This window comes from Panicum virgatum, chromosome 3N (genome assembly GCF_016808335.1).
Source record: "Panicum virgatum strain AP13 chromosome 3N, P.virgatum_v5, whole genome shotgun sequence".
In the NCBI taxonomy this organism is placed as follows: Eukaryota; Viridiplantae; Streptophyta; class Magnoliopsida; order Poales; family Poaceae; genus Panicum; species Panicum virgatum.
The window spans coordinates 50,212,805-50,238,998 of NC_053147.1; the positions used below are offsets into that span (position 1 = coordinate 50,212,805).

The window sequence follows — 26,194 nt, forward strand, 5'->3', positions numbered from 1 at the left end:
CCCACCGCGCGCACACGTGGCGTCCTGGGAGTGGCGTTTGGACGGCGGGCCCCAAATGTCAGTGAGTAAATACAGCGATCTGTGTACGCGGCGCGGGTGGGCGTACGAGGAGGCCTGGAGCCCGCAATTAATTAGTTCATTTAACGCCGCCGATTAACTCCGCCAACGTGCAACGGGGCCGCTCCTCCGGGCCCCAGTGCGCAGTGACGGGGCGCGGCGGCCGCGTGGTGGGCAGCAGGGTGGGCCCGGCGAGGTGGCCTCCTGGGCCCGGGGTCCCCGGGCCGTTGCTGTGTTCAGCGCTCGTCTTGTTCCTCTTCCTCCCTCTCCCACCTCCTTCTTCCCTCCCGAATCCATCCATACCAACTCCAATAATAAAAGGTGAAAAAATTTGGAGAGGGGGAGCCGCCCCGCTGCCGCCGGGGATCTCGGCCGCATTGCGCGTCTATTGTCAGTACGGGCTCGGACCGGCGGAGGTCGTCGCTGTTTTCTCTGGGAGCGGCGGCGGCGGTTTGCTGATTTGGTAGCGGCTTCGCTTCGCCGGTTTGCTGCCCCTCTAGCGGGTGGGAGGGGCTTGCCGGCCGTGAGGTGGGAGCCCCTCTTGCAAATGTTAGTTTGAAGCCTGCTTAGAGACCGTAGCTCAAACTTAATCTGGCTCCAGGTGGTGGCATTCTTCGTGCACGGCGGCGTCCATCGGGAGCGGATTCGGTGGAAAGGGACATCGGAATCCCTGCGCCCGAAAAAGTACAATCACCGCTTTATGTCTCCCTTTATGCAGGGTTCATGCCTTTTTTCTTTTCTTCACTTTCTGATGCCCCTTTCCTGAGAATGTGGCATTAAAAACGCTGAAATGTGGAGTGCTTCCTGGAGTTGATGTTTGTTGCTGGCGTCAGTTTATTGATCTGCGCCGGCGCCCCCACCCTCCTCGCGTAGGAGCTGCGCCGGCGCCCTGCAAGGCCCCCCGACGGAAGCAGCGCCTGACGCCCTGCAGCCTCCCTCCCGGATCTCGCCGCCCCCCCTGCAGGACCCCCGACGGAAGCAGGGACCGGCGCCCCTGCATCCCCTGATTGATCTGCGACGGCGCCCCTGCAAGCCTTCCCACCAGTGCAGCGACCGGCGCCCTGCCCTCCACCCCGACCGGCGCTCGACAGAGCAGCGACCAAGCCTGAATTGAATGAGTATATTATTGGCTACTTTTGCATGTTTTGCTATATAGATGCTGCTCATGATTTTTTCTTTGAGATACTTGTAGTTGCTATAACAAAATTTTGGAATAATAGCCCCTGTATTTATAGATGGAAAAGTTAGGAAAGATTGTGGCGAAATGTGTGCTGGTACATCTTTTGTTATATTTGTGATATTAATCTATTTGATCTAATAGTAATATAATTATGTAGTAAAGATACTTAAAAAAATATAAGAATTATTGAATTCTCCTCGTATTCACCAGAAAAATGCGATATCATCAGCCTTAGGGGCATTTTAGATATTTTACCACTCAGCTCAGAGAATCGACTCAAAATAACCAGGATTGCCAAACGCCCGGCTTATCCAGACAGCCGATTCTCCAGACAGCTGGCTTATCTCAGAATCTTGATTCTCAGAAAAGCGAGGTCTAGAAAAGCGGAAACAAACAGGGCCTAATTTCTTCCCCTGCGGTATCGTTTTGTTAAATTGCGCTGGACCAGAAACTGGGCGTACCTGCCATCTAAAGATCTACCAGCCTCTATTGCTCAGAACGCTTGGTTTTCTAGCCATCCATCCATTCCATTCCGTTCAGTAAAGCCTTGTGCTGGGGTTACTCACCTAGCGACCCTGGATGTGAGGGAGGAGGTTTTGTTGTGGAGTTCTTAGGCATGGCTTCGCCGTCATGCTCAGCAGCTCAGCTCATTGATCTAGATATGGAGTCAAACGGTTAGGGAGGATGAAGAGGTTTATTGTTCTGTTTTGGATGATCCAAATTTTCGTGGTGAGTTGGGGTGGGATATTTGTTTACAGTGAAGCATTTGGTGGATAAATTCTTTGTTCTCTGTGAAAATATCGTAGCCTGATAGGAAAACTTGAATTAGGTGACCTCTGTGTTTATCTTTTGGGGTCTGACCAACGTAACAAGCTATGCAATTGCTGGATGGAACTCAGCAGGACTAGTGTCAGTTTTTATGCCAGTTTAATCACAACATGCATAATTGAGTTATGTTGTACTAATATGACTGATAATGACGCTTTTGTGTTAAGTCTTCCTCCATCATGTGTATGTATTCTTTATATCTTTTCATCAGCATATGTTTTCCAACACAACAGATTTTTCCATTTATATACGCAGGTGCCAAGCTCTTCCTGCAGCTGATGTAGCAATCTTTAGTCAAAGTTGATCCTCAGTATATGATACTTCAAGATGGAACAAATTCCAGTTAGTTCCTTGCTTCTTTTAATTACAATCGCAGTGATTTCAATACCTGTATTTTCTAAACTTAGCACTGATGAATCTGTGGGTGCCAATTTTTTTTAATCAAATTTGTGTAGCTTGGCACCAGATACATGGAGTGCAGGCCACGAAAAACTAGCAGCTGTCAAACAAAAGTACTTGTTGGAAAGGATGTATTTAATGAACTAGAGCAAAGGCGTTCATCACCTAGTGTGATTGCAAAACTTATGGGAATTGAGGTGCTACCACCTTCTAGCGTGGTGCATAGTTGGCCTCAAGAATTTAAGGATGTCTTTGAAGTGTCAGAGGAGCCACCAGAGGCTGTTACAAGAGAGAGGTCCCATCATTTCCCGAAAGGCTTGCCAAGCTTGAAACAAAGGGCGCTAAGATTAAAAAAGCTTATGCCATCAAAAACTCTCTGTAGAGATGATACACATGATTGTCATGTGGAGTGTACAGATGGCTTGATTCACTTGAACTCAGTGGAAATAAATAATCCTTTATTTGAGAAGCGCCCTCATGACATGAACTATTATGCAAATTATCAGTATGAGAGAGATACATCAAGTGTTTGCAGGACGTACCCTGTGGGTTTAGCCAATTCTTCGCTCAGCAATCTCAGACTTCTGTCAAGAGCAAAAAGCGAAGATTTCAACAGCATTGTTGTTTTGGAGCCATGCCTGGAAAAAGGCCATCATCCAGAAAAAGTTTTTTCCATTCCATACCTTTCTCCTGTTAATATGAACTGCAGGAGAGGCATGAAACATATGCAATCTGAGTATCCTGTCATGGAGAATGGAAGAGTTCAGCAACATCTGTTAGGTACTGAAGATATTAATGCACCTAGAATTAGAAAAGAAAGATTCTTGGCTAGTGACTCCACTGATCCACTGCAAATTGGACAGGAAGCATCATTTCATCAGTTTAGCAATACTGACGTGAGCTGTTCTGGATCATCTCAGAGGTATTCTTGTGATAATGATAGCTTTAGGCAAACTAACAGTAATAGGTCGTCATCAGACAGCACGCTGTCAAAAATACGCAGGCATGCAGAATCAGCTGTTGGTTCAAAAACTCTTGCTGAAATGTTTGCTTTATCTGACTCTGAAAGACTGAAGCTAAATTCGAACTCACATTCTCTGCTTCGACGCAATAAGATTGACCACGACAATGGTCATAGCAAGGATGGATGCTTTATAGTTTTACCAAAGCATGCACCTCTGCTGTCTGTCCGAAGCTCAATGGACAGGAATTCTTGCTTGGAAGGCTCCTCTCAGGGTAAAAATAATCCAAATATATCCAATAGTTACAACAATGGCAAATGTCAGTTTCATTCTTTCCAGGATAAACCAAGACTGTGCAAGGAAATTGGCAATGGCCGTGAAGTTAACTTGAGGAATGCTTCCTGTTTCCAAAATCTGATGGCAGATAACTTTTCTAGTCCTGATTGCTCAAATGAGAAAGTATTATTCACAACAGATGAAGGTTTAGTGCAACAACGAGCTGAATCTGAAGCTTCAGGGTTCAACTTGCAGTTTTCTAGGAAGCAACGGGTATGTGTCCTTGCGTCCATGAATTTAAAGAACCAAAAAGAAAGGAGTTTACCTGATGATAGTTTACTTGTATGCTCCCTAAATTATGGTTACCATTAGGAATTAAAATCATCTAGTATATATTTACATGCAAATCTTACACTTTTCAGTCTGTAGATGTGTTTAGTGTTCTGATAGGTTTTTAGAGGTAGTAAGTTTTCATGCTTTGCTCTTTTATTAGTTCTGAAGCTGATGTGTACAATACAAAAGTAGTAAGATGCCTTTTTTTTGCTTTTTTTTTAAATGTTGGAAAGTAGTTGGCGATGTTTTTTTGTGAAGGCATGTGCAGTTCTGATCTATTGAGGGCATAGATTATTGTACTCATGTTAAATTTGAAGTATGCGCTGTATACTCATCCAAATGTTTGTTCGTGTGTTTTAGGTGACAAGATTGCCTTTCCATTGTCATGATTTTGAATCAATATCTGTTTCGGATGATACTGATGGTCCCAAGTCTTGCAAAGGCTTAAAAGAGGTTGAGCAACCGAGCCCCGTGTCCATCCTTGAGCCTCCAACTGATGAAGATAGTTGTTTTTCAGGATGTTTCAACTATGATTTGCAAGAGATGGCTAGTAAGTGAGACAAACTTGACCTTTCCCAGTAAAACAAAGGAAAAAGCTGCACTGAACTTATTTATGCTTTTAAGGTCAAATAATTTCAGAATCGAAGGTTGTAATTGTTTGCACCATAGCTGATCACTGTAAGCAACTAGAATATTTTGATAGTGCTTGTTTGGGTCCAATCTGTAAACTGACACTAAAATGAAACATTCTTAAAATGAATTGCCATGTAGAAGTATGTTGACAAAGGTCCTCAAACCAATTCTTTAGAAATTTTCAACTTCATGGTTTTCTTAACAGAAGCATCTCTCATTTCCTTTGGTGTAGAGAAACAAGGAGATGACCATCAAAATTATGATGAACCTGATGTTTCCATGTCTAGTGATGATGAAGACCATTCTGCTTACCAATCTTTGGAAGCATTTCAGGTTGAGGAAGACAGGGACTTCTCGTATCTCCTTGACATACTCATATGCTCTGGTATCATAATTGCTGACTGGCAGCTCATCTGCAAGTCACGGTATTCGCCTGGTTGCCCTGTTGGCCCTCATGTCTTTGATAGGCTTGAGAGGAAGTACAACAAAATCGCCACATGGGCAAAACCTGAGAGGAGGCTTCTGTTTGACCTTGTGAATTCAATCCTTTCTGAGATTCTTGCACCATGTGTTGATGTGCACCCATGGGTGCAGCATAGTAGACACGGCGTGCCTCTTTGGGGCCCTGAAGGGCCTGTTGAGAAGGTTTGGCAGACAATTGTTAGGCAGCGGGAAGATTGTGTTACAGGGCATCCTGATGATATGGTTCTTGATACAAACTGGCTAGAAGTAGGCAACGACATCAATATGGTGGGGAAGCAGATAGCCAGGATGTTGTATGGGGACCTCTTGGAAGAAATCATAGTGGACTTACTACTGAAAGGGTTGGTAGTTTCATGAGGACCCAACTAAGAACTTTGCAATGGGGCAACATAGGGTTTGCCCAAACTTCAAGCAGATTATGCTGAAGTCTGTAACGGCTTTATCAAGTGCACATATGCTGCATTTTTCTTCTGGTTTGAGATAGGAGCCATGTATCATATGTCATTACACTGGAGAGCATAATCTACATGCCAAAAGACACTACTGTAGTTATTTCTGGATTCTGTAGTGACAAAAGCTGTACTATCCAACACTTTGATGTGTGTAGTAAACTAGCAATTTGAGCTAGATCATACCTATCCTTTCTGAGGATAATAGTAAATATTTAGGATTCAATTTTTGCTAATGAGCAGCACATTCAATTTATGCACACATGAAAGATCATTGTTTCTTCGTTCGGTTGCATCATTTTGTACTAATCTGATCCGATCTTGTAATACTTTCGTGTGAATCGATGTTTTATTCTTACAAATGTAAATTTAGCAAAAAAACACTAAGTAATTGACTTTATTAAAAAAACAACAAATGATTGCTTAGTTGTGTAAAAAAAGCTTAACTAAAACAGTGAAATGCAATAATTGAACATCAACTGAAGTACTAAAAGGAAATATAAATTAAGCCATTATGAAATGTAATTGAACTAAAAGAAAATATAAATTATTAAACCAACAAGAAATCTAAATTGAAATCTCATTCACAACTGTAGATAAATTAACTCTAAAGTAATCAAACTCTAATTTAATTTTATTAACAATATAAATTCAATTAAATTATAATGGAAAAAATAAACAAAAATCCTTTGCACTAACACCAGAACTAAAATTGAGCACTAACACTACAACTAAAATTGGAACCCTAATTCATTTGTAGTAACAATATAACTTTAATTACCACGCAAACACCAAAAGTTTGTGCAGATGAGAACAAAATTAGTGTCAATCAATAAGCCAGGAATTAATTAGTACTTAAGAATGTGGGGTTGACGACTGTGTGGCGGCTTGGCTTTGACGATTGTCCTTTTGCAGTTGCCTGTGTGGCGCATTGCATTTGAAATAGGGGCCGGACCTTTATTTATTTGTCAGTTTGTTGGCGGCTAAAATACCGGTCTACCGATTGGGCTGACTGGTCAGACCGGTCTAGATCTGTTTAGTCCGTGTCGGGCAAGATTTGTAATTTAAAGCACTTTTGTAACCCAACTTGAAAGGGGTACATTCTCTCTGGCCTATAAATATAAAGGCCACGACCGATTGAGGGTTTCTACCATAATCGAATCATTCAATCTACAATTTACTCAAATCCTAGCTTTTCCAACCTCTTGATGTTCTTTGCTTGTCTCTACGGCGTTCAAGGGCGTCCTGGGTGGCCTACCAATTCTAGAAAAACTCTAGATCTCCAAGCTCCGACGAGGTCCCTCCCGAGCTTGGGGTATTAGGTCTTGCGGTGTCTCTTCTTCCAACTGGTGATCTGATCGTTGCGAGCCGCGCGTTCTAGCGCTTGTGTGTTGATCAGAACTGCGTCAACATACTTTTTGGCGACTCCGCTGAGGAAGGATAAACATCCATCGGCTGCTATGGCCGGTGATAAAGTGAATCCTACCAAGGTTGATGCTACAAACGTCGTCGAGAAGGAGGAAGCAATTTGAGGCCTAGCTCAAGAAGGAGCAAGAAGAGGACACAAAGAGATTTCTTGCATGTTATGGGAAGACTCGGCAAGGCATCATCGAGAAGGAGCAATTCGTCATGCCAACGTTTACACCGCCGAACCCATCTACTACTACATCTTCCTTAAGCAAGTATAGATGCTCTCGGGAATAGATTCGATCAGTCGCAAAAGCTTACTCAGGAATTACTTCTTGATATGAATCAATGACTCCATGATAAGGGTAAGAAAGTAGATTATAATTATTCCACGAAAACCCTTAATGCTAGTTCTTCGGCCACGCAAACAACTACACCAGGATATGGTATGCCGCCGAATTACTACGTAGGGCAGTCGGCACCAGGCTCAGTTCGGCCCACAACGGCCGAACCGGTCAGATCGGCTCCTGTGGCCGGTCAGACCGCTGCCTCGGTGGCTGTACCAGTCAGACCGATCAGACCAGTGCACTGGTGATGGGCTCAGCGACCCAACCACAGCTCGTGCCGCTTCCCTCTTCGGCTGCCACTAGCTGAATAGATGAGTTGGTGAATTTCGAGCCATCGTATAATACATTGTCATACGGCAAACCTCCTTTTCCTCCAGCTTTACCTCAGGATGTTTGGGATTATTTGATTAAGACTAATCCTCATTGTGCTACACAAACAATGTCCACTACTGATCCTATTACGCATCGTTGAAATGCTAGCGGCCAAACATCTACTGGTAATTATGAGGCCGATCTTGCTAGGATGAAAGAAGATCTGGCCAAAATGTTCAAATGTAAATTTGATTTAGATATGGGTAGGACTCGGCTATATGAAAGGTCATATTCTGATAGTTTTGATTTGGTTCCTTACCCTGCTTGTTGGTGTGTTCCCGATTTTGTGAAATTTAGCGGTGATGATAACAGATCCACTTGGGAACACATTAGCAAATATGTAGCTCAACTTGGGGAAGCTGGTTCTAGTAACTCTTTGTGCGTTCGCTTGTTTTTGTTGTCTTTAACTGGAACAACTTTTTCTTAGTTTTCTTCATTACCCCCGAATTCGGTCCACTCTTGGAACGAATTAGAGCAAAAGTTTCATGATAACTTTTATAATAGGGATAATGAAGCTAAGTTGATAGATTTGACATTGGTCCAACAGGGTAGAGTTGAATCTATCCATGATTATTTTAAAAGATTTAAAGATATTAAAAACCAATCCTTTAATTTGTTGCTTTCTGAAAAAGATTTGGTCGATTTAGCTCTTGCTAGTTTGGGTTCACATTTTAGAGAAAAATTGATGGGATGGATCATTATTCTCTAAATCAACTTCAGGTAAGGGCTTTGGGTCAAGAGTGTAGGTTTAGAAGAGAAAAAAACACCAATAAGCCTCATCGTTCTAATACTTATGTTGTTGAACGTGATTCTGATTCATCGGATGATAAGGAGAAGGAGGTGTACACTACTGAGTTTGTTTGGCCAACAATGGTCAAACCATGTTCTTGCTCCATCTCTCAAGCCGACTCAAAAGAATCGGCAGGAAGAGATGAAGTTTACTTTTGATGTGTCCAAGTGCGATCGTATATTTGATGAATTATTGAGACTTGGGCATCTTAAGATTAATCATGTTATACCACCGCCTGAGGAGGTAAAGCGGCGTGCATATTGCAAATTCATAATTCTTCATCTCACGCTACTAATGATTGTAATGTGTTTCGTCGACAGGTACAATCAGCCATAAATGAATGACGATTGATCTTCCCTGAGATGAAGATTGACAAAACTCCTTTCCCTATTCATACAATTGATCTGAACAACTCCAAGGTGGTTATTTGGCCGGAACAAGCCGAAGGAGTAAAAGAGAATAATGTGGTCATTGATGACAAAAGGCCGATAAATGTCAACGACAAGATTCTGGTTAGGGAAGTGGTTCAAGAGAAGACTCCTGATGGTGAGAAGACCCTGAGGATCAATGTCACAGCTCATACGCCCAAGGGGCAAGAGGGTTCTTCTTTAGGCGATCGGTCTATTGGTCAGGCAAGACCGGTCAGATCGGTTGTCACCACCGGTCGAACCGGTCAGACCAGATCCGCTTCCCGGTCAGACCGGCTTGGTGGCCAGCCCCGGACATTTAAGCCAAAGCATCTGGAAGTGGGTACATGGAAGACTAATCAGCCAAAGGTGCAAGGGCGACTTGCAATTCAAAAACCTACCTTTGGCCAGCTGCTGAACAAGTACTCAAAGGCCGTTCGAAACGATCGGATGATAAAAAAGAGACCAAGATCACCTCCATGACAAGGTGTGCCATCATCTCCTAAAGGGGAGTCCAGCAAGCGCAGGGGTGATGTGTCGACTTTGTTCCCTCCACAGTAGGTCTGTGCTACTATGCCATGGGCGCCGCCAGCATCAGATTCTCAGTTTCCTTCATGGGAGCATGGAGGGTTTTGGATGCAATGTTACCCGATGTCGTGCCCGCCACAGTTCCAGGGCGAGGGGAGCTCTAGAGGACCTTTGTTTGATAGGTTACGACGGCCGGTGCATGACCAATATGGGCATCACCAATTTGGTCAGGGGGCAAACCCCACACTGATCAGACCGGTCATACCGGTCTCAGCAGAGATCGGTCTAGTTTCGTCCTCCGCGCCAAGAATATCGCGTCAAGGAGAAGGACGAATATGAGCCAATGCAGATAGATTCTGGGAAGGCTCCAGCTGACAATGTTGTGCAAGTTGGTGATGTTGAAATAAAAATCCAAGATGCACAAAAGGGGCCAATGATCTTTGGGAAATCGGTCAGTACATCCTAAAAGCCTATGATGGCCAATGACCATGAAGCTAGCAACAATAACTGTAAGGAAAAGGATAAGGACAAGTATACTCAGCCTAGGTGGTGCCCGCCGGGGTTGACACATACTTGAAAGAGGAGGTTGCAGCGCCTGCACCGCCAAGAGCAGAGGAGCAAGAAGCTGAGAGGTTGAGGGATGAACACTTCGAGAAGGGCAGGCCCATGATCCCTCAGGGCAAGGTGTGGCAGGTCAAAACAGTTGACCAGCCAGCAGGTCCGGTCGGACCGCCTCAGCCGACCAGTCTGACCGGTATGACAGACCGGTCTGCCCGCTCAGAGCAGCCGGTCAGACCGGTCGAGTCTGCAGCAGAGCAGAAAACCGAAGAAGCTGCACCCACTTCGGCTACCAGTGCAACAGAGGTATGAGAGGCTCCTCCAGCACAGGATGATGAGGAGTTGGTGGATTATGAAGCTTCTCCTGAGCGCAACAATATGAAGATCAACATTGTACACTTCTCTGAGGAATACTTGGTGATCTCGGAGGAGGAAACTGCTCATCTAGACTTTGGGCCGCGCGAGGCTATATTTCAGAAGCCCAAAGAGTCTGATAATCACTTGAAGGCTCTCTTCATGAGGGGGCATATCAATGGAAGCCAGTTTCTCGTATGCCTGTGGATAGTGGGGCAATTGTAAATCTGATGCTCAATTCCTTGTATAAGAAGCTTGGTGGGACGGATGAAGAGCTGATCAAGACGAACATGACGGTCAGCGGCATTGGTGGAGGCGATCCCATTGGTGCTAAAGGGGTTGCTTCTATAGAGATGACCATAGGGCATAAGACGATTCCGATGGTCTTCTTCGTCTCTGAGGTGCAAGGTAATTTCAACTTGATACTCGGACGTGATTGGATTCATGCCAATCAATGTGCTCCATCTTCCTTGCACCAATTTCTCATTCAGTGGATCGGCGATGAAATTGAGGTGGTGCAAGGTGACACCTCTTTTTTCATTGCAATCGCCGATTCAGAGTTTGGTGATGCACGTGATAACATTAAGTATTTATCGAGCCTGGATCTGACAGATTACGACTTGATCAGCTGCACCAAAGATGGTTTTGTCTCTGCTATTCTAAAACCAATGGAGAGTCAACTACATTTACTGTTGTGATGCATCAGGTCAGCCATAAAGAGCCAACCGATCAGACTGGAGCATGTGACAGGTCAGACCGGTGTTCCTAACTTGTCAGACCGGTCCAACGCAGATTGGTTGCAGCAGCGCATTGGGCACTATCGGGCGAGGATGAACAATATGTGCGAGGCCATTGCAGACTTCGATGATGTATATAAATTAGGCCAATATTTTATGTCGGTTGATCCTTTGGAAAAGGTAGATATTGGCGATGGTACTGTTCCTAGGCCGACTTTTTTGTAAATGCAAATTTATCAGCTGATTATAAAGCCGATTTAATAAAGTTATTGAAAGAGTATGTTGATTGCTTTGCATGGGAATACTCTGAGATGCCTGGTTTGAGTTGTGATTTGGTTGAGCATCGACTGCCGATTAAGGCCTGTTTTAGACCTTATAAACAACCTGCTAGGCGATTTAATCCTATAATATATGATCGAATAAAAGAAGAAATTAATTGTTTATTGAATGCTAGATTTATTCGGTCTTGTTGTTATGTGGAGTGGATCTCTAATATTGCCCGTTAAAAAGAAAGATTTGGGCAATATTAGAGTTTGCATTTATTTTAGAGATCTTAATAAAGCTACTCCCAAAGATGAATATCCTATGCCTATAACCGATATATTGATCAATGAAGCTTCTAGCATTGTGTTATCAGTTTTTCTGATGGTAACGTAGGTGACAATCAAATATTTATGGCCAAAGAAGATACATCTAAAATGTCCTTTAGATGCCCCAGCTTTGTTGGTTTGTTTGAGTGGGTTGTTATGACTTTTGGTTTGAAGAATGGTGGCGCTACTTATCAAAGGGTTATAAACTTAATCTTCCATGATTTGCTTGGTATTATATTGGAAGTTTATATTGATGATATTGTGATTAAATCGGCCAGTTTGGATCATCATTTGGCTGATTTAAGGCTTGCTCTTGAAAGGATGCGTCGGTATGGTTTAAAGATGAATCCACTCAAATGTGCTTTTGGTGTATCGGCTGAAAAATTATTGGGTTTCATTATACATGAGAAAGGCATAGAGATTGATTCTAAGGGAATTGAAGCCATGAAGAAAGTTGAGGCTCCTACCTGCAAGAAAGACTTGCAGAAGTTTTTGGGTAAGGTGAATTTCTTAAGAAGATTTATATCTAATTTGTCTGTAAAGATAGATATTTTTACTCTTATTTTTCAGTTAAAATATGAAACCGAATTTATTTGGGGGCAGAACAGCGAGAAAATTTTGAGAAGATCAAGAGGTATTTATCTTCACCACAGGTTCTTAAAATGCCTAGGAGGGGGGGGGTGCCTTTTAGGCTTTATGTGGTTGTGGAAGATAAAGTTATTGGTGCTGTTTTGACTCAAGAAACCCAAGGCAAAGAGTATATTGTTACATATGTGAGCCGAAGACTTATTAATGCCGAAACGAGGTACACTTTTATTGAGAAGTTTTGCTTATATTTGAACTATGATTGTACCATGTTGAGGCATTATTTATTATCTAGTACTTGCATGGTTACTTGTCAAGCCGATATATTAAGCATATGCTACAAAAGCTGATTTTGAGTGGTAGAATCGGAAAGTGGGCTTATGCGCTGGTTGAGTATGATTTGGCTTATGAATCTTTGAGAGCTATGAGAGGCCATATTATAGCGGATTTCATTATTGAACATCGGATTAATGATGAGCTTGATTTGGAAGTCGGCTATGTTACTTGTGCACCATGGAAGCTATATTTCGATGGATCATTTTGTGATAATGGTCAAGGAATTGATCCTGTTCTTATTTCTCTAAATGGTGCTATTTTTGAGTTTTCAAACCGATTGGAAGAGAAATGCATGAATACTCAAGTTGAATATGAAGCACTTCTATTTGGCTTGAAATTTTTGCAATCCATGGGTGTAAGGCATGTGGAAGCCTATGGAGATTCACGTCTGGTGGTGCAGCAAGTATCTATGATATGGCAATGTTACATCGGGTCTTTAAATGTATTCCTTGATAGATGCATTGATATTATCTATTGCTTTGATGAATTTGTGATTCAACATATTCCAAGGGATGATAATAGAAAGGCTAATACTCTGGCTCAACAAGCATCTAGCTATAATGTTACGAAGATATATTTCAACATGAGAAAGTCGATGCCGGCAAGAGCCGAGTCACTGGTTCTGGACCAATTGGTCCAACCGGTCGCAGCAACCGGTCTGACCGGTCTGGAGACCGATCTGACCGGTCTGGAGACCGATCTGACCGGCGAGACAGCTGAAACTAGTAATTCAATCAATAGTTTTGATCCAAAGGTTACAGCCGAAACCGGAGATTGGAGGGTGCCTATCATAACATGTCTAAAGGATCCTGGTCGTGGTGCAAAGAGAAATATTCGGTGTTTGGCATTTAAGTATGTTTTGATCAACGGTGAGCTTTATCGTCGAACTGTCAAAGATTTGCTTCTCAAGTGTTTAGATTCTGATCAGTCGCGTATTACTGTGGGAGAAGTTCATGAACACATCTGTGGTACACATCAATCGGCTCCTAAAATGAAGTGGTTACTTAGGAGAGCCAATTTTTATTGGCCAAGTATGATGGCGGATTGCTTTATATATTACAAAGGGTGTGAAGAATATCAGCGGTTTGGTGATATACAGTTGGTGCATGCTGTGTTATTACATCATATTATCAAGCCATGGCCATTCAGAGGATGTGGGTTGGATTTTATTGGACAAATTAATCCTCCTTCTTCAAAGGGGCATCACTTCGTATTGGTTGCTACAGATTATTTCACTAAGTGGACTGAAGCGGTTTCTTTGAAGAATATGACACATAGAGATGTGATTGAGTTTATTACAGAACTTATTATTCATAGATTTGGTATTCCTCAGACTTTGACAACAGATCAAGGTTCTTCATTTATTTCTAAAGAGGTACGTGAATTTGCCGAATCTTATAAGATTAAAATACTCAATTCATCTCCATATTCTGCTCAAGCCGAGTCAAGTAATAAAATCTTGATAAAGATCAACAAGAAGAAAATAGAAGAGAATCTTAGGAGGTGGCATGAGGTTTTATCTGAAGCTTTATGGACTCATCGTATATCTAGACATGGTGCTACTAAGATTAATCCTTTTGAGCTTGTATATAGTCAAGAGTCCGTTTTACATGTTGAGGTGAATCTGAACGCTTATAGATTGGCTAAACAAAATGATCTTTCCGTTGTTGGTTACCATGATTTAATAAGTCATAACATTGATGAGGTGAGCGACAAGCGGTTGCAAGCTTTGAAGGAAATTGAGAAGGTTAAGCTTTGGGTAGCTAGAGCTTACAACAAGAAGGTAAGAAGCAAATCTTTTCAGGTTGGTGAGTTGGTTTGGTAGACAATTCTACCTCTTGGGATGAAGAGTAACAAGTTCGGCAAGTCGTCGCCAAGTTGGTAAGGTCTGTATAAGATTGTCAAAGTTATCTAAGGGAATTCATATATGGTGGAGACGCTGCAAGCAGAACGTCTTCCAAGGACTCTTAATGGAAGATACTTGAAGAAATACTACCCCAGCGTGTTGCAAGATACTTGAAGATGAAGATGGACGATATATGAGTATCGCCCTTATCACTATTTTTTGAGCATTGTACTTTATGTGTAAATGATGTTTCTAGCTAGTTTCTGATTGTTGCCTTTTGGCTTGCAAAGCTCACCAAAAAGGTTGGAGGGCATATGTTGGCAGTCAAAATTGGCAAACACCGAGGGCGACTGGTCTGAGTAGTTGGGCTGACCGGTCAGACCGGTCTAGGCCTGTTTAGTTTGAGCCAGGCAAGATCTATAATTTAGAGTCCTTTTGTAACCCAATTTGGAAGGGGTACGTCCTCCCTGACCTATAAATATAAAGGCCACAACCGATTGAGGGTTTCCACCACAATCAAATCATTCAATGTACAATTTACTCAAAGCTTTTCCAACCTCTTGCTGTTCTTTTCTCGTCTCTACGGCGTTCAATGATGTCCTGGGTGGCCTGCCGATTCCCAGAAAACCTTAGATCTCCAAGCTCCGATGGGGTCCTTCCCGAGCTTGGGGTTTTAGGTCTTGCGGTGTCCTTGCTTCTAACTGGTCTAACCGGTTGGTAGGACCGGTCTGACCGGTCTCCGTGGCATTTTGCTGGTGATCTGATCGTTGTGATCCACACGTTCTAGCGCTTGTGTGTTGACTAGAACTGCGCCAACACTGTTAAATGAATTCTAACTTTGTAGTAGATCCTTAACTATAAAATGTTACAGTAGCTGCCAACCGGATGGAATTCATTATTACATATAGGGTGGAGTGTGATCTTGACTAACATGTTATCCTATACATATTGCTCCTCTAAGATCTTGATTAAACATGCATGCATCTATCCTATACATTGGTCCTCTATTTGTTTCTTTTATACTTGATATTGTTATATAAAGCAAGCCGGTTTACCCGGTGCTTTAGCTTTGAATATGCTTGCGTACTTGTCCCATGATAACATCATCCGAATATATACCAGTATATTATACATACAGTATGCCAGCTGGGCTGATGTCGATAAGTTGTCATTGTTTCCTTGGCCAGGCCGGCTTCCCCATTGCAATAATAATAATAAACAAAAGAAAAAAAAGACACTACTGTAGTTTTCTCTGGATTCTGTAGTGACAAAAGCTGTACTACTATCCAAAACTTTGATGTGGGTAGTAAACTAGTAATTTGAGCTAGAAGATCGTACCTATCCTTTTTTGAGAATAATAGTAGATATTTAGGATTTCAATTTTGGCTAATGAGCAGCACATTCAATTTATGCACACATGAAAGATCATTGTTTCTTTTGGTTCGGTTGAATCATTTGTGCTAATAATACTTTCGCGGATCGTTGTTCTACTCTTACATTAGGTTCAGTGACGGTTGCCGATAAACAATGTAAAAGTCTAGAAGTACAATGGTCATTATAGTAGCTCAAATATATCTTTAGTAGAGAAGCGATATTGACATGTTTTGGAAACCTTTGCAAAATTTTGTTTCTTACACTTTGGGTTCCTCTCCGATCCCTCACACCAGTCTGTGACTTCTCCGTGTTTATGTTGGTTGCAATTATTCCTAAGCCAACGGGCTTTTTTGTAAAGTAACCTGGGATATGATTACTTTTCAAAATGACCAATAGGACGAAGTATCGAAAATTAAAATGAACTTTTGCATGTACTGGCGCAATGCTAATGCTACCGTACTTAGGGGTTTTAAAATTTAGCCTAAATAATTTAAAGGTCGGGCTCTACTCTTATACAAATTTAAGTTAAATATATAAGAGTAAAGTTGGATTTTGAAGAGATCACCTTAATATGACCAATGAACCGTAACCATCCCCATCCCATTTGCGGTTCTGAAAAGGGTGGCTTAGCTTAATAAGTTTGGCTTAGACTTGTTCGAAAAAAAAATTATAATTTAGCATCATCCCCACACGACAGCTGTTGATTGCTGCATTGCTGCGCTGACAGGAAGGTTAGAAAGTTCTTGGTCTAAGCTAATGATCACTCGTAGTGCGAGAAAGAACAACCAATATAATGGGCGCAGAAATCTTATTAGACTAGCCAAATAATTTAGTTCCGTTTGGGATGCTTTCCACTGGCGGTCGCAAGAGACGGCCGGTAAAATAAACATAGCAAACGTCATGTACTAATTTTTTTTAGTCAAATCCATCGGGCTACGACTTTGGATCCCTTACAGCAACTATTATGCCCTCCAGAACGTGGTAGTGAAGTCCGGAAAAGTCTGGATCCGTGGAAGACCCTGGTTGGACTCTCCAGCTAATTATTGCTAGCTAGCTAAATTTAGCTATTATGGATCCAAACAAGTCAGGACTAGCTAACAATATTCTAACTAATTGAAATAATATTATCGCATTAGCAGCGGATTTTCTTCAAGCTCTAATCAACAAAGCCTCAACACAAGGATTGCTTCGACTGCCAATACCTTGTTCTTCAGACAGCTCATTTCCAGTGATACAATATGCAGATGACACACTCATCATTATGGAATGTTGTGTCACACAATTAGAGATTTTGAAAGAAATTCTAAACATCTTCACTTTAGCTACTGGTTTGAAGGTAAATTTCAATAAATCTTTGATGGTTCCTATAAATCTGGAGGAAGAAAAATCGGACTTGCTCGCTGCAAGCTTTAATTGTGCAAAGGGCTCTCTTCCTTTCACTTATCTTGGTTTGCCTCTTGGAATTACTAAACCAACGGTTGAGGATTTCTTACCTTTGGTTTCTAAGTGTGAGAGAAGGTTGCAGGCTATCTCTATGTTTCTTTCACAAGAAGGGAGGTTACAAATGACAAATGCAGTTTTTACTGCAATGCTAGTGTTTCAAATGGGGACTTTCCTTTCTACCCAAGACAGTTATTAAGCAGATTGATAAATGTAGAAAGCATTGTTTATGGAGAGGAGCCAACATAAACGCTAAAGCACCACCTAAAGCAGCCTGGACTTTTGTTTGTTTACCAAAAAATGAAGGAGGATTAGGAGTGATTAATCTCATAACACAAAATGAGGCTTTGCTGCTCAAAAACTTGCATAAGTTTTTTTAATAAGGCTGATACGCCTTGGGTTCAACTTGTTTGGGAGAAACATTATCAAAATGGGAGATTACCTAGCCATATAAGGAAGGGATCTTTCTGGTGGCGGGACAACTTGAAACTTCTAGATAGTTTTAAAGGTTTGGCATCAGTATCATTGCAAGACGGTACAACCTGTTACCTTTGGACTGATCTTGGGGAGGACAGGTTCATAGTCAAACACTTCTAGAACTCTTCTCCTTTAAAAAAAATATAAGAGTGACTTTCAGACAAGCCTTTCATACAGAGCCCTTACAACATTTGTTTCAGTTACCCCTCTCAAAAGAAGCTTACAACCAGTTCTTACTCTTGGAGGATAGAGTTTTTAGTGTGCAGTTAACAACAGAAACAGATTGGTGGGCCTACATTTGGGGATCAGCTCAGTTCTCCTCACAGAAAGCTTATCGACATCTTTGGGGTCATGTAGACATTCATCCATCCTTCAAGTGGTTATGGAAGTCTTGTTGTCAAAACAAACATAAGGTTTTCTTTTGGCTCTTGATGGTAGATAGACTAAGTACGAGGAATATTCTTAAACATAAGAACATGGCATTGCCAACTTTTGATTGTGCAATCTGCAACACTGGCAGTGAGGAAACTCTTCAGCATCTATTCTTTCAATGCCCTTTGGCACTGAACTGCTGGAATCTTCTTCAAGTGCAACCAGTAAATTCAGATTCAGTTTTTGGTATCATAGAAAGCTTCAAGTACCAACTCAACACACCAATCTTTATGAGTCTAATCATCATGCACTGTTGGACAACTTGGACGACAAGGAATGATCTGATTTTTCAAGGAATCCAGCCATCAATGGGTCAATGTCGAAGTTCATTCAGAAAAGAGGTGACTTTGCTTTTGCATCGAGTCAGCATCAAGCATAAACTTTTTTTGGAAGAATGGATAAAACTCCTTTGGATGATTCTTGTATTTTTTTGGATTTTCTTCCTCTCTTTCTTTGTTTCTTGAAACACCTCTGTAAAGATTGTTTTTCTTCTCTCTATTTTAATATATAATCAGTAGGGGTCTTGCACCCCTCTTGTTACTTCAAAAAAAAAATTGTCTCATTAGCTGGTTAAACTTAGCTAATCCCAACTTTAGAAACTCATAAGACTGTACTACCCTCAATCCAAATGTAAAATTTTAAACTAATGTTAATAATTAGCAATTAGTTGGTAGATCCAAAAATACCCAGTTAATAGCTAGTTAGCTAATCTTTAGCTAGCTAAAAGATACTATTATCAATTGGCTAGTTTATTAGTTGGGAAGGATCCAAACATGACCGAGCTGTGTCCCGGTCACCTTTTTCTTTTTTACTGCATATATGACGTGCACTCCAAGCACAGGTCGTCTAGATAACACGTGATCTGACTCTTTGATCTCATTTTGTCGTCACCTACTTCTCGGATAGATCGAATTCTATATCCAAACAGGAGGAATCTATGGAGGATCCAAATATTTATAATCCTTGTCGAGTCTAGTCCAACTTAAATTGAAAAAAAAGAATCCAATCCTCCGTCAAAAGTCCAAGGACCATATACACACACACAGCACACCTGCGACGCAACTGCCTGGCTCTTCGGCCATCACAGAAAGAAATCTGGAGTAGAACAATTGTTCCAACTTCAAAATTTTAAAATAGTTCTAAAAATAATGTTCCAACAAGATTATTAAAATACAAATACAAATATTCTAGTGGGAAATAGAAATTGTGTTGAGAATAAACAAAATAATTGTTCTAGAATGAATATACTGGAACACAACAAAATTGTTTCAGAAATAGAATGCATCTAAATATAGTCAGTCAAGTGTGCTCTAGTTGTGAAGATCTCGTTATAAGGAATATAATGGTGATACTGGAATTCAATTTGGATAATTGGTGTACAAATTATAGCCTTTTTTATTTGAATCGATGTTTGCACGAAAGTCTTTGGGTGTCTCTGCATGTGCTTGAAGCTGCAGGAGTGGACTGTACGCTGAATTCTTGCATGTGCGCCACCCTCTTGGAATGGTGGGCAACTGCCAACTGGCCTTCTGTGAGTGGATGTTACATTGGGTCTTCTTGCGCCACAGATGCGTGCGCGAGCCGTCTCCTAAAGGAGCGATTGGGCCGTTCTATGACTCTATGAGTATCGTCACCGATGTTTTAGGTATATAAAACCGACTCATCCGATCAGTAGTTTTGCCGGATCGGAGCAGCAGGTAAACTCGTAGCCAGCGAAAGCTGTGGCTATGGCGTCGCTGAGGCCATCATCACCCCATCAGCCCCTCCTCCTCGGGCACCAATCCTCCATCCATCGGCACAATCCAGGTCTGCTGTTCCTGCCAACACGAACGCGACGCGCCGTACATGCGGCGCGTGCACGTGGCAGCAGCAGCAGCAGCAGCAGCACCATTACGAGAGGCGAGAAGCCGGTGGAGGAGAGGATCAGGGAGCAGCTTCTGAACGCCGGGCCGCCACCGCCGCCGCCGTCGTCCGACACGGCGTGGGTCGCCATGGTGCCGGCGCCGGGGTCGCCACAGGCTTCGCGCTTCCCGCAGTGCGTGGACTGGATCCTGCGTAACCAGCGCTTCACCCCAGCCGACGTTGACGCCATCCTTCGACTACATGACATGGAACTAAAAAGGTTCGTGGCATGGTTGCATGGGTTTTTGCCACTGTTCGCTGCCTGCACATCCGTTTATGTCGTTTACAAGATATGTAAATACTTCTCGATGGGTAGCCGTGCAGTACGATTAGCCGTGTAACTAAAATCATGCAAAACCGTTTCGACCATTTAAAGAGCCATGTGTACCGACTTTTTGCTAAACGATGGGTGACTGATGGGTGACTGATCATTCACCGTTTAACGATTAGGTTAACACTAGTTTTTGCGGCGGCCCGGTGGTGGTGGAAGTTCGGTCGGCGGAGGGCGAAGCGGCGTGAGTAGGATCCCCGGTAGGCGGTGGCGGGTGAAGGTGGTGACCGAAAGGCACTGTGGTGAAATTTGGTTAGCGGCGGCGGCGGTGAACGTGGTGGCGGAGACGCCGGGGATGACGTCAGAGCTGGGGACGGCAGTGGAAGGCTGGGAGAAATAGACGCCCCCAAGTGCATGGTTTTTATGGCAACCATCTTCTGTAGGATCCTAGGACTGTTGCGGCCCTTTGAGGTCTGGGTCGACGTCATGGGTAGCATTAATTAAATGCCGCTGATTAAGCTATCAGAGCTGGCTTATAGTGGCTTAAGGTCCAGTGAACTTAATTAAGCAAAAAAAACTCGATAAGCAGAACTAGTCCTTTTCAGGAGCCGGCAAGATAGACAACTTGGTAATGTCACCACACATGGAAAGTTTGAAACGAAAGATATAATTCTCGAACCAAATTTTGACTGCCTGATTGCATTGTTAAGGTTAAGATATTCGAGACAAAATCATACTTGACTAAGTTCGGAAGATATTTTCTGGAAAACATTTTCTAATAACGCTCAAACATTTTTTAAAATGACCCGAAAAAATTCTTTCAACTTAAATAAAAAATGTTCCATAAAAATATAAAATATGACAACTGAATAATTAATTGCTGACTACTAGACAAATACAAATGCCTCACGAAGCAATAAACCATGAACCGATAAAAAATACACCAGAAAAAATATTGACAAAAAACTAAACGAAAGGAAAAATGTTTTAGATTTACAAGAAAAATAGTTTAGTTTTACAACAAGAAAATTGTTCTAGCTATGCATGGAAATTGTTCTAGCCTCACTAGAAAATGATCCAAACAGATGAAACTTGTTTACGGGCTGGGATGACAGTTGGGTAGGGTACAGGTGTGAAATCCCCTCCCACGGGTAAGGTAGGACCAAGTTGGGTACGTGAGATCTCGTGGGTCAGAGACTTCACTGTAAAATAACTTTGCATTGTTTGGACAATCAAGTATAGATTTATATTAAACAATATATATTATGAATAAAAATAAAATTATGAATAGTGAAATAAAAGAAGAGAATTACATAACAAAGAGACACAACTTTTAAAACTTAAATCAACGTAAATGAGTATGTGAGAAAAAAGAAAGAAAGTGAAAATAATAAGAAATTTATAGGAAATTCAATAAAAGGAAAATAGAAAAAATATAATAAAAGAAGATAAAATATTCATAGGCCGTGACTCCTAACCATGACTGGCCAGCTGCTGGTTGTCCTACCTATAGGGGTTGTAATGGATCATGACCTTAATATCCTTCATAATTCAACTTAGCCCTCAATTCTTTTAATTTGGAGCCTGATCCTTAAAAATATATAAAACATGAACTTAACCCTTTTGGAGAATGATTCTTAAAATTTCTAGACAAAACCCTTTAGACTCTTTACCACCACTAACCGCACCACATGGTAGACAACACGTTGAAAACTATATTAAAAAAAACAGAAACAACAAGTTGACAACACAGGATATAATTCCCACTGCTATTTTATCTGTGTAATGGAACCACTTGCATTAACATTTTGATCACCAACTCGACAGCATGCCTTCTGGAAGTAAGGCTTTCATGGCCTACGTAGCAGAAGGTTTGGGGAACTTGTTAGATTGGGATCTGGTAACGGCGTACCAAAGGAGCAACGGATCGTTCTTCGCCTCACCTGCAACAACGGCAGCAGCTGCCATCCAACAACAACAGGAGAGCACTCGACTACTTGGATTCCCTCGTCAGCAAGTGCGGCAGCTCAGGTGAAATGCAAAACGTCGCCAAGAAATAACGCCACAAAGATACAGACGCTTCTAACATGCGCCAATGGTCATTTGCAGTGCCGACCGTGTATCCGCGTGACATGTACACCCAGCTTCGCATGGTGGACACCTTGGAAAAGATGGGGATCTCTTCGAGCTTTTCCGGTGAAATTTACACCAGGCTTGACATGATATACAGGTAGAGAAATTAGTTATGATGAAACCTGCTGAGTTTTTGCTCTTGCTACTTAATATATCTTGGCTGCAATCATTTTGCAGCTCCTGGCTGGCAAACGATGAGGAGATAATGCTGGACATGACGACGTGCGCAATGGCGTTCCGCCTTCTACGTTTACACGGATATGACATCCCGTCCGGTATGCGTCGTCGGACATAAGATGTCATGTCTTTTGCTTGGTATTTGTTAACAATCTTATTAGGATTGCCTGAAATTCTTGAGCAGAAGGGTTGGCCCAGTTCAGTGAAGAATCCAGTTTTCATGAATCCGTCCAAGGGCATCTGAATGATACAGAGGCATTGCTGGAATTGTACAAAGCTTCACAGGTTCATATTATGGAGGAGGAGCCGATCCTTGAAAATATATGTTCTTGGTCAGCTGAACTTCTGAAGCAACAACTATGTTCCAACAAGATATCAAGATCTGTAGACCCAGCAGAGGTATACTTGCTACATAATCTGTCGTGTAAGGATACTTAATTTGCAGGGCATTTAAAAAAGTATTGTTTCGATCGTTTCATTTCATATAGTAAATAGTAAAATACTCCAACTCCACAGGTGGAGCATGTACTGAAGTTCCCCCACTACGCCACCCTAGACCGGCTGGAGCACCGGAGGAACATCGAGCAATTCAGGCCAGGGTGCTCCATGATGCTGAAATCCGCATACCGGTGAGGTTCTTGTCTCGCTGGATCGGAGAAGCTTTCCATTTCGGCTTCAGTACGTTGATTGCGTATTCATACCCTATGGGATCAGTGTGTCTCACGCAGCTGAAGAAAAAATTCTAGCGCTGGCAACTGATGGGTTCCATTCCTCCCAGGCTGTGTACCAGCAAGAGCTTCAGCACCTCGAGAGGTCCGTATACCTTGAGTTTTTCCCTTCTTACGGAATATTGAGTTTTTCCCTTCTTACGGTATAAGAGTAGTTCCCTTGTACCATTATTGACAATAAATCTTGGTTTTTTTTTACACTAACGTTTATTGAATAGCTGGGTGAGAGAGATGAGACTGGACGAGCTCGAGTTCGCAAGAGTAATGCCGATGCACACCCTTTTCTCGTCTGCTTCCACCATGTTCCCCTCTGAGCTATCCGAGGCTCGCATCGCGTGGAGCAAGAACACCATGCTAACGACCGCCGTGGACGACCTGTTCGACGTCGTGGGAGCCAGGGAGGAGTTGGAGAACTTCATCACGTTGATCGAAATGTGCTCACTCACACCTCAAAAAACCTACCTATAGAATTTAATTAATTGATCTGATCTCACAAATCCAACATTTCCTTTATAATAAGGTTTGCACAAAATCCTTGGTTTGCACCAGATACGTTCCCATATATATATATACATATATATACACACATATATCTATGTATGTATGTATACATAATTATTATATTTATTTATACCCTGTGGTATATAGGTGGGACGCACACGAAGAAGTTGGCTTCTACTCGGAGCGCGTGGAGACTCTTTTCCGCGCCGTCTACAACACGAGCAACGAGATCGCAGCCAAGGCCGCGGCGGTGCAGAAGCGCAACGTCATCGGCCACATCGCCGAGCTCGTAAGTAGTCTCTCCACTGCTGTCTCCTGTGAGCAGCTTAACGGCCACGCTGATGTGACGGTGATGCCTCTCGCATGCAGTGGGCGGAATTGGTGAGGGCCATGATGGTCGAGACTGAGTGGAGGATGAGCGGGCGCGTGCCGTCCATGGAGGAGTACATGAGGGTCGCGCTGCCGTCGATCGCGTTGGGCCCGATCCTCTGCATATCACTCTACCTCGTCGGGCCGGAGCTCCCGGACGACGTGGTCAGGGGTCACGAGTACAGCGAGCTGCTCCGGCACACCAACATCTGCAGCCGCCTCAAGAACGACCTCGCGACGTACGAGAGGGAGAACGCGCAGGGGAAGGTTAACAGCGTCCCGCTGCTGGCTCGTCGCCGCGGCGGTTCCATCGAGGCGGCGGAGAGGGAGGTGAAGGGCACCGTCGAAGCATCCAGGAGGAAGCTGCTGAGGCTGGTGGCCAGGAAGGAGGGCGCGGTACCCCGGCCGTGCAGGGCGCTGTTCTGGAACATTTGCAAGGCCGTCCACCGGTTCTTCTACAAGGGGGAGGATAGCTACACCTCGCCCACGGAGCTGGTGCACGCCGGGAACGCGGTGGTGCTGGACCCGCTGCGGCTACCTGCAGGGATGATCGACCTGACGGCCGCGTCCACCAGTAAAGCCGCCGGGCGCGCATGCTTGTCGTGAGATATCACGGCTGGTGATAAAACATTAGCTTCCTTATTATATGCCACACCCTAAATGAGTTTTATGAGTTGTGTTTTGATGTGGAGTACGTTTGGATAGGATAAAATAAGTTGTATTAGGTAACCGGGAGGGGCAAAGTGGTTTCTATGTAATTGTAATTGTGGGTTGGTGGGTTAAAATGAATACTTTGTGCAAAATAGTATGACTATATAAATGTCCATCTCGGGTTAAGAGCCAGACCCTAAAATTAAAAAGAAGATGGCTAAGTATGACTAGCAGCTACTTTGTGAAAAGCACTGTGGCTAGAAATGCACGTGAGCCTCACATCAAGAGTCGGACCCTGTAAATAAAATCTTGCATTCACGCTAGAAAATTTTATCGAAATTGAATGAAATTTGTCGGAGATGGCTTAGTATAACCAACAACTACTCTATGCGAAGCAGTGTAGTTAGAACTACACGTGAGCCCCACCATTGGTATTTTACCGGTAAGATCACCTAGGGTTTAGGTAGGGAGTCATTGAGATCTGGAACACGATGGTGCAACCAATACTAGGATTTAGATAGATTCGGGCCGCGATATGCGTGATACCCTACGAAATATTTGGTGGTTTGTATTGCCTGAGGTGAATATATACTTTGGAATGGTCCTTGTCTGGCCTTATATAGCTTAGAGGGACAGGATTACATGAAACCCTATATCGATGTGAGCCTAGGAGTCCCTCTCAAGTACTAATCAAGTAGTTTGCTTCTATATCGACTAGGTTTAGATCTATCTGAGTACGTTACATGACATATTAATATGGGTTATGCCCCATTCCATATCTTGTACATATCCATGCCACGTCAAATATCCCATGGTCTCGAGTCTGACAAGCCCCCGAGCTCTTCGTAGCTGAGTAGTGCAATCTTCCAAGTACTTCTGAGGCCGCCGTCGAGTCCCTTGAACTTCGCCTGAAACTTGCTTGTTGGTGTTTACCGCCAAGCCTGCTCAGGGATACCCTTAGCAGTAGGGTTTGTAGGTAGGGATCGACTGCTCTAGAACTCGATGGTACAAGGAACACAAAAATTTAGACAGGTTCGGGCCGCGAGTTTGCGTAATACCCTACGTCTTGTGTGGTTTGTATTGCCTCAGGTGTTGATGATTGTTTGGAGGGGGTCCCTGCCCGCCCTTATATATCCGGGGGGACAGGGTTACATGGAAAATCCTAGGCGAGTACAGTTGGAGTCCTACTACAACACAATCGGGTAGTTTCCTTTATACTGCAGCTAGTTCTATACCTATTCGGATAATTATAAAAGAGGTAAGGTACATCTATGAGCTATCC

At 42.9% G+C, this 26,194-nt stretch overlaps 1 protein-coding gene and 1 pseudogene across 2 annotated transcripts; both read left to right on the plus strand.

Moving 5' to 3' along the window:
• The first annotated feature begins 386 nt into the window (after positions 1-386).
• LOC120666114 lies at positions 387-5,881 on the plus strand. 2 transcript variants are annotated; one of them, XM_039945904.1, is made up of 7 exons: positions 387-585; positions 659-741; positions 891-1,175; positions 2,321-2,407; positions 2,521-3,975; positions 4,396-4,585; positions 4,901-5,881. In XM_039945904.1, exons 4-7 carry the CDS (start codon positions 2,393-2,395, stop codon positions 5,506-5,508), a joined length of 2,268 nt encoding a protein of 755 aa, XP_039801838.1. In that variant the 5' UTR covers positions 387-585; positions 659-741; positions 891-1,175; positions 2,321-2,392; the 3' UTR covers positions 5,509-5,881. The 2 variants fall into 2 exon arrangements, with proteins under 2 accessions (XP_039801838.1, XP_039801839.1); XM_039945905.1 differs by having other exon boundaries at positions 931-1,175; positions 4,901-5,872.
• Positions 5,882-19,863: 13,982 nt separating this feature from the next.
• LOC120666115 lies at positions 19,864-24,934 on the plus strand (annotated as a pseudogene).
• The last annotated feature ends 1,260 nt before the right edge of the window (positions 24,935-26,194 follow it).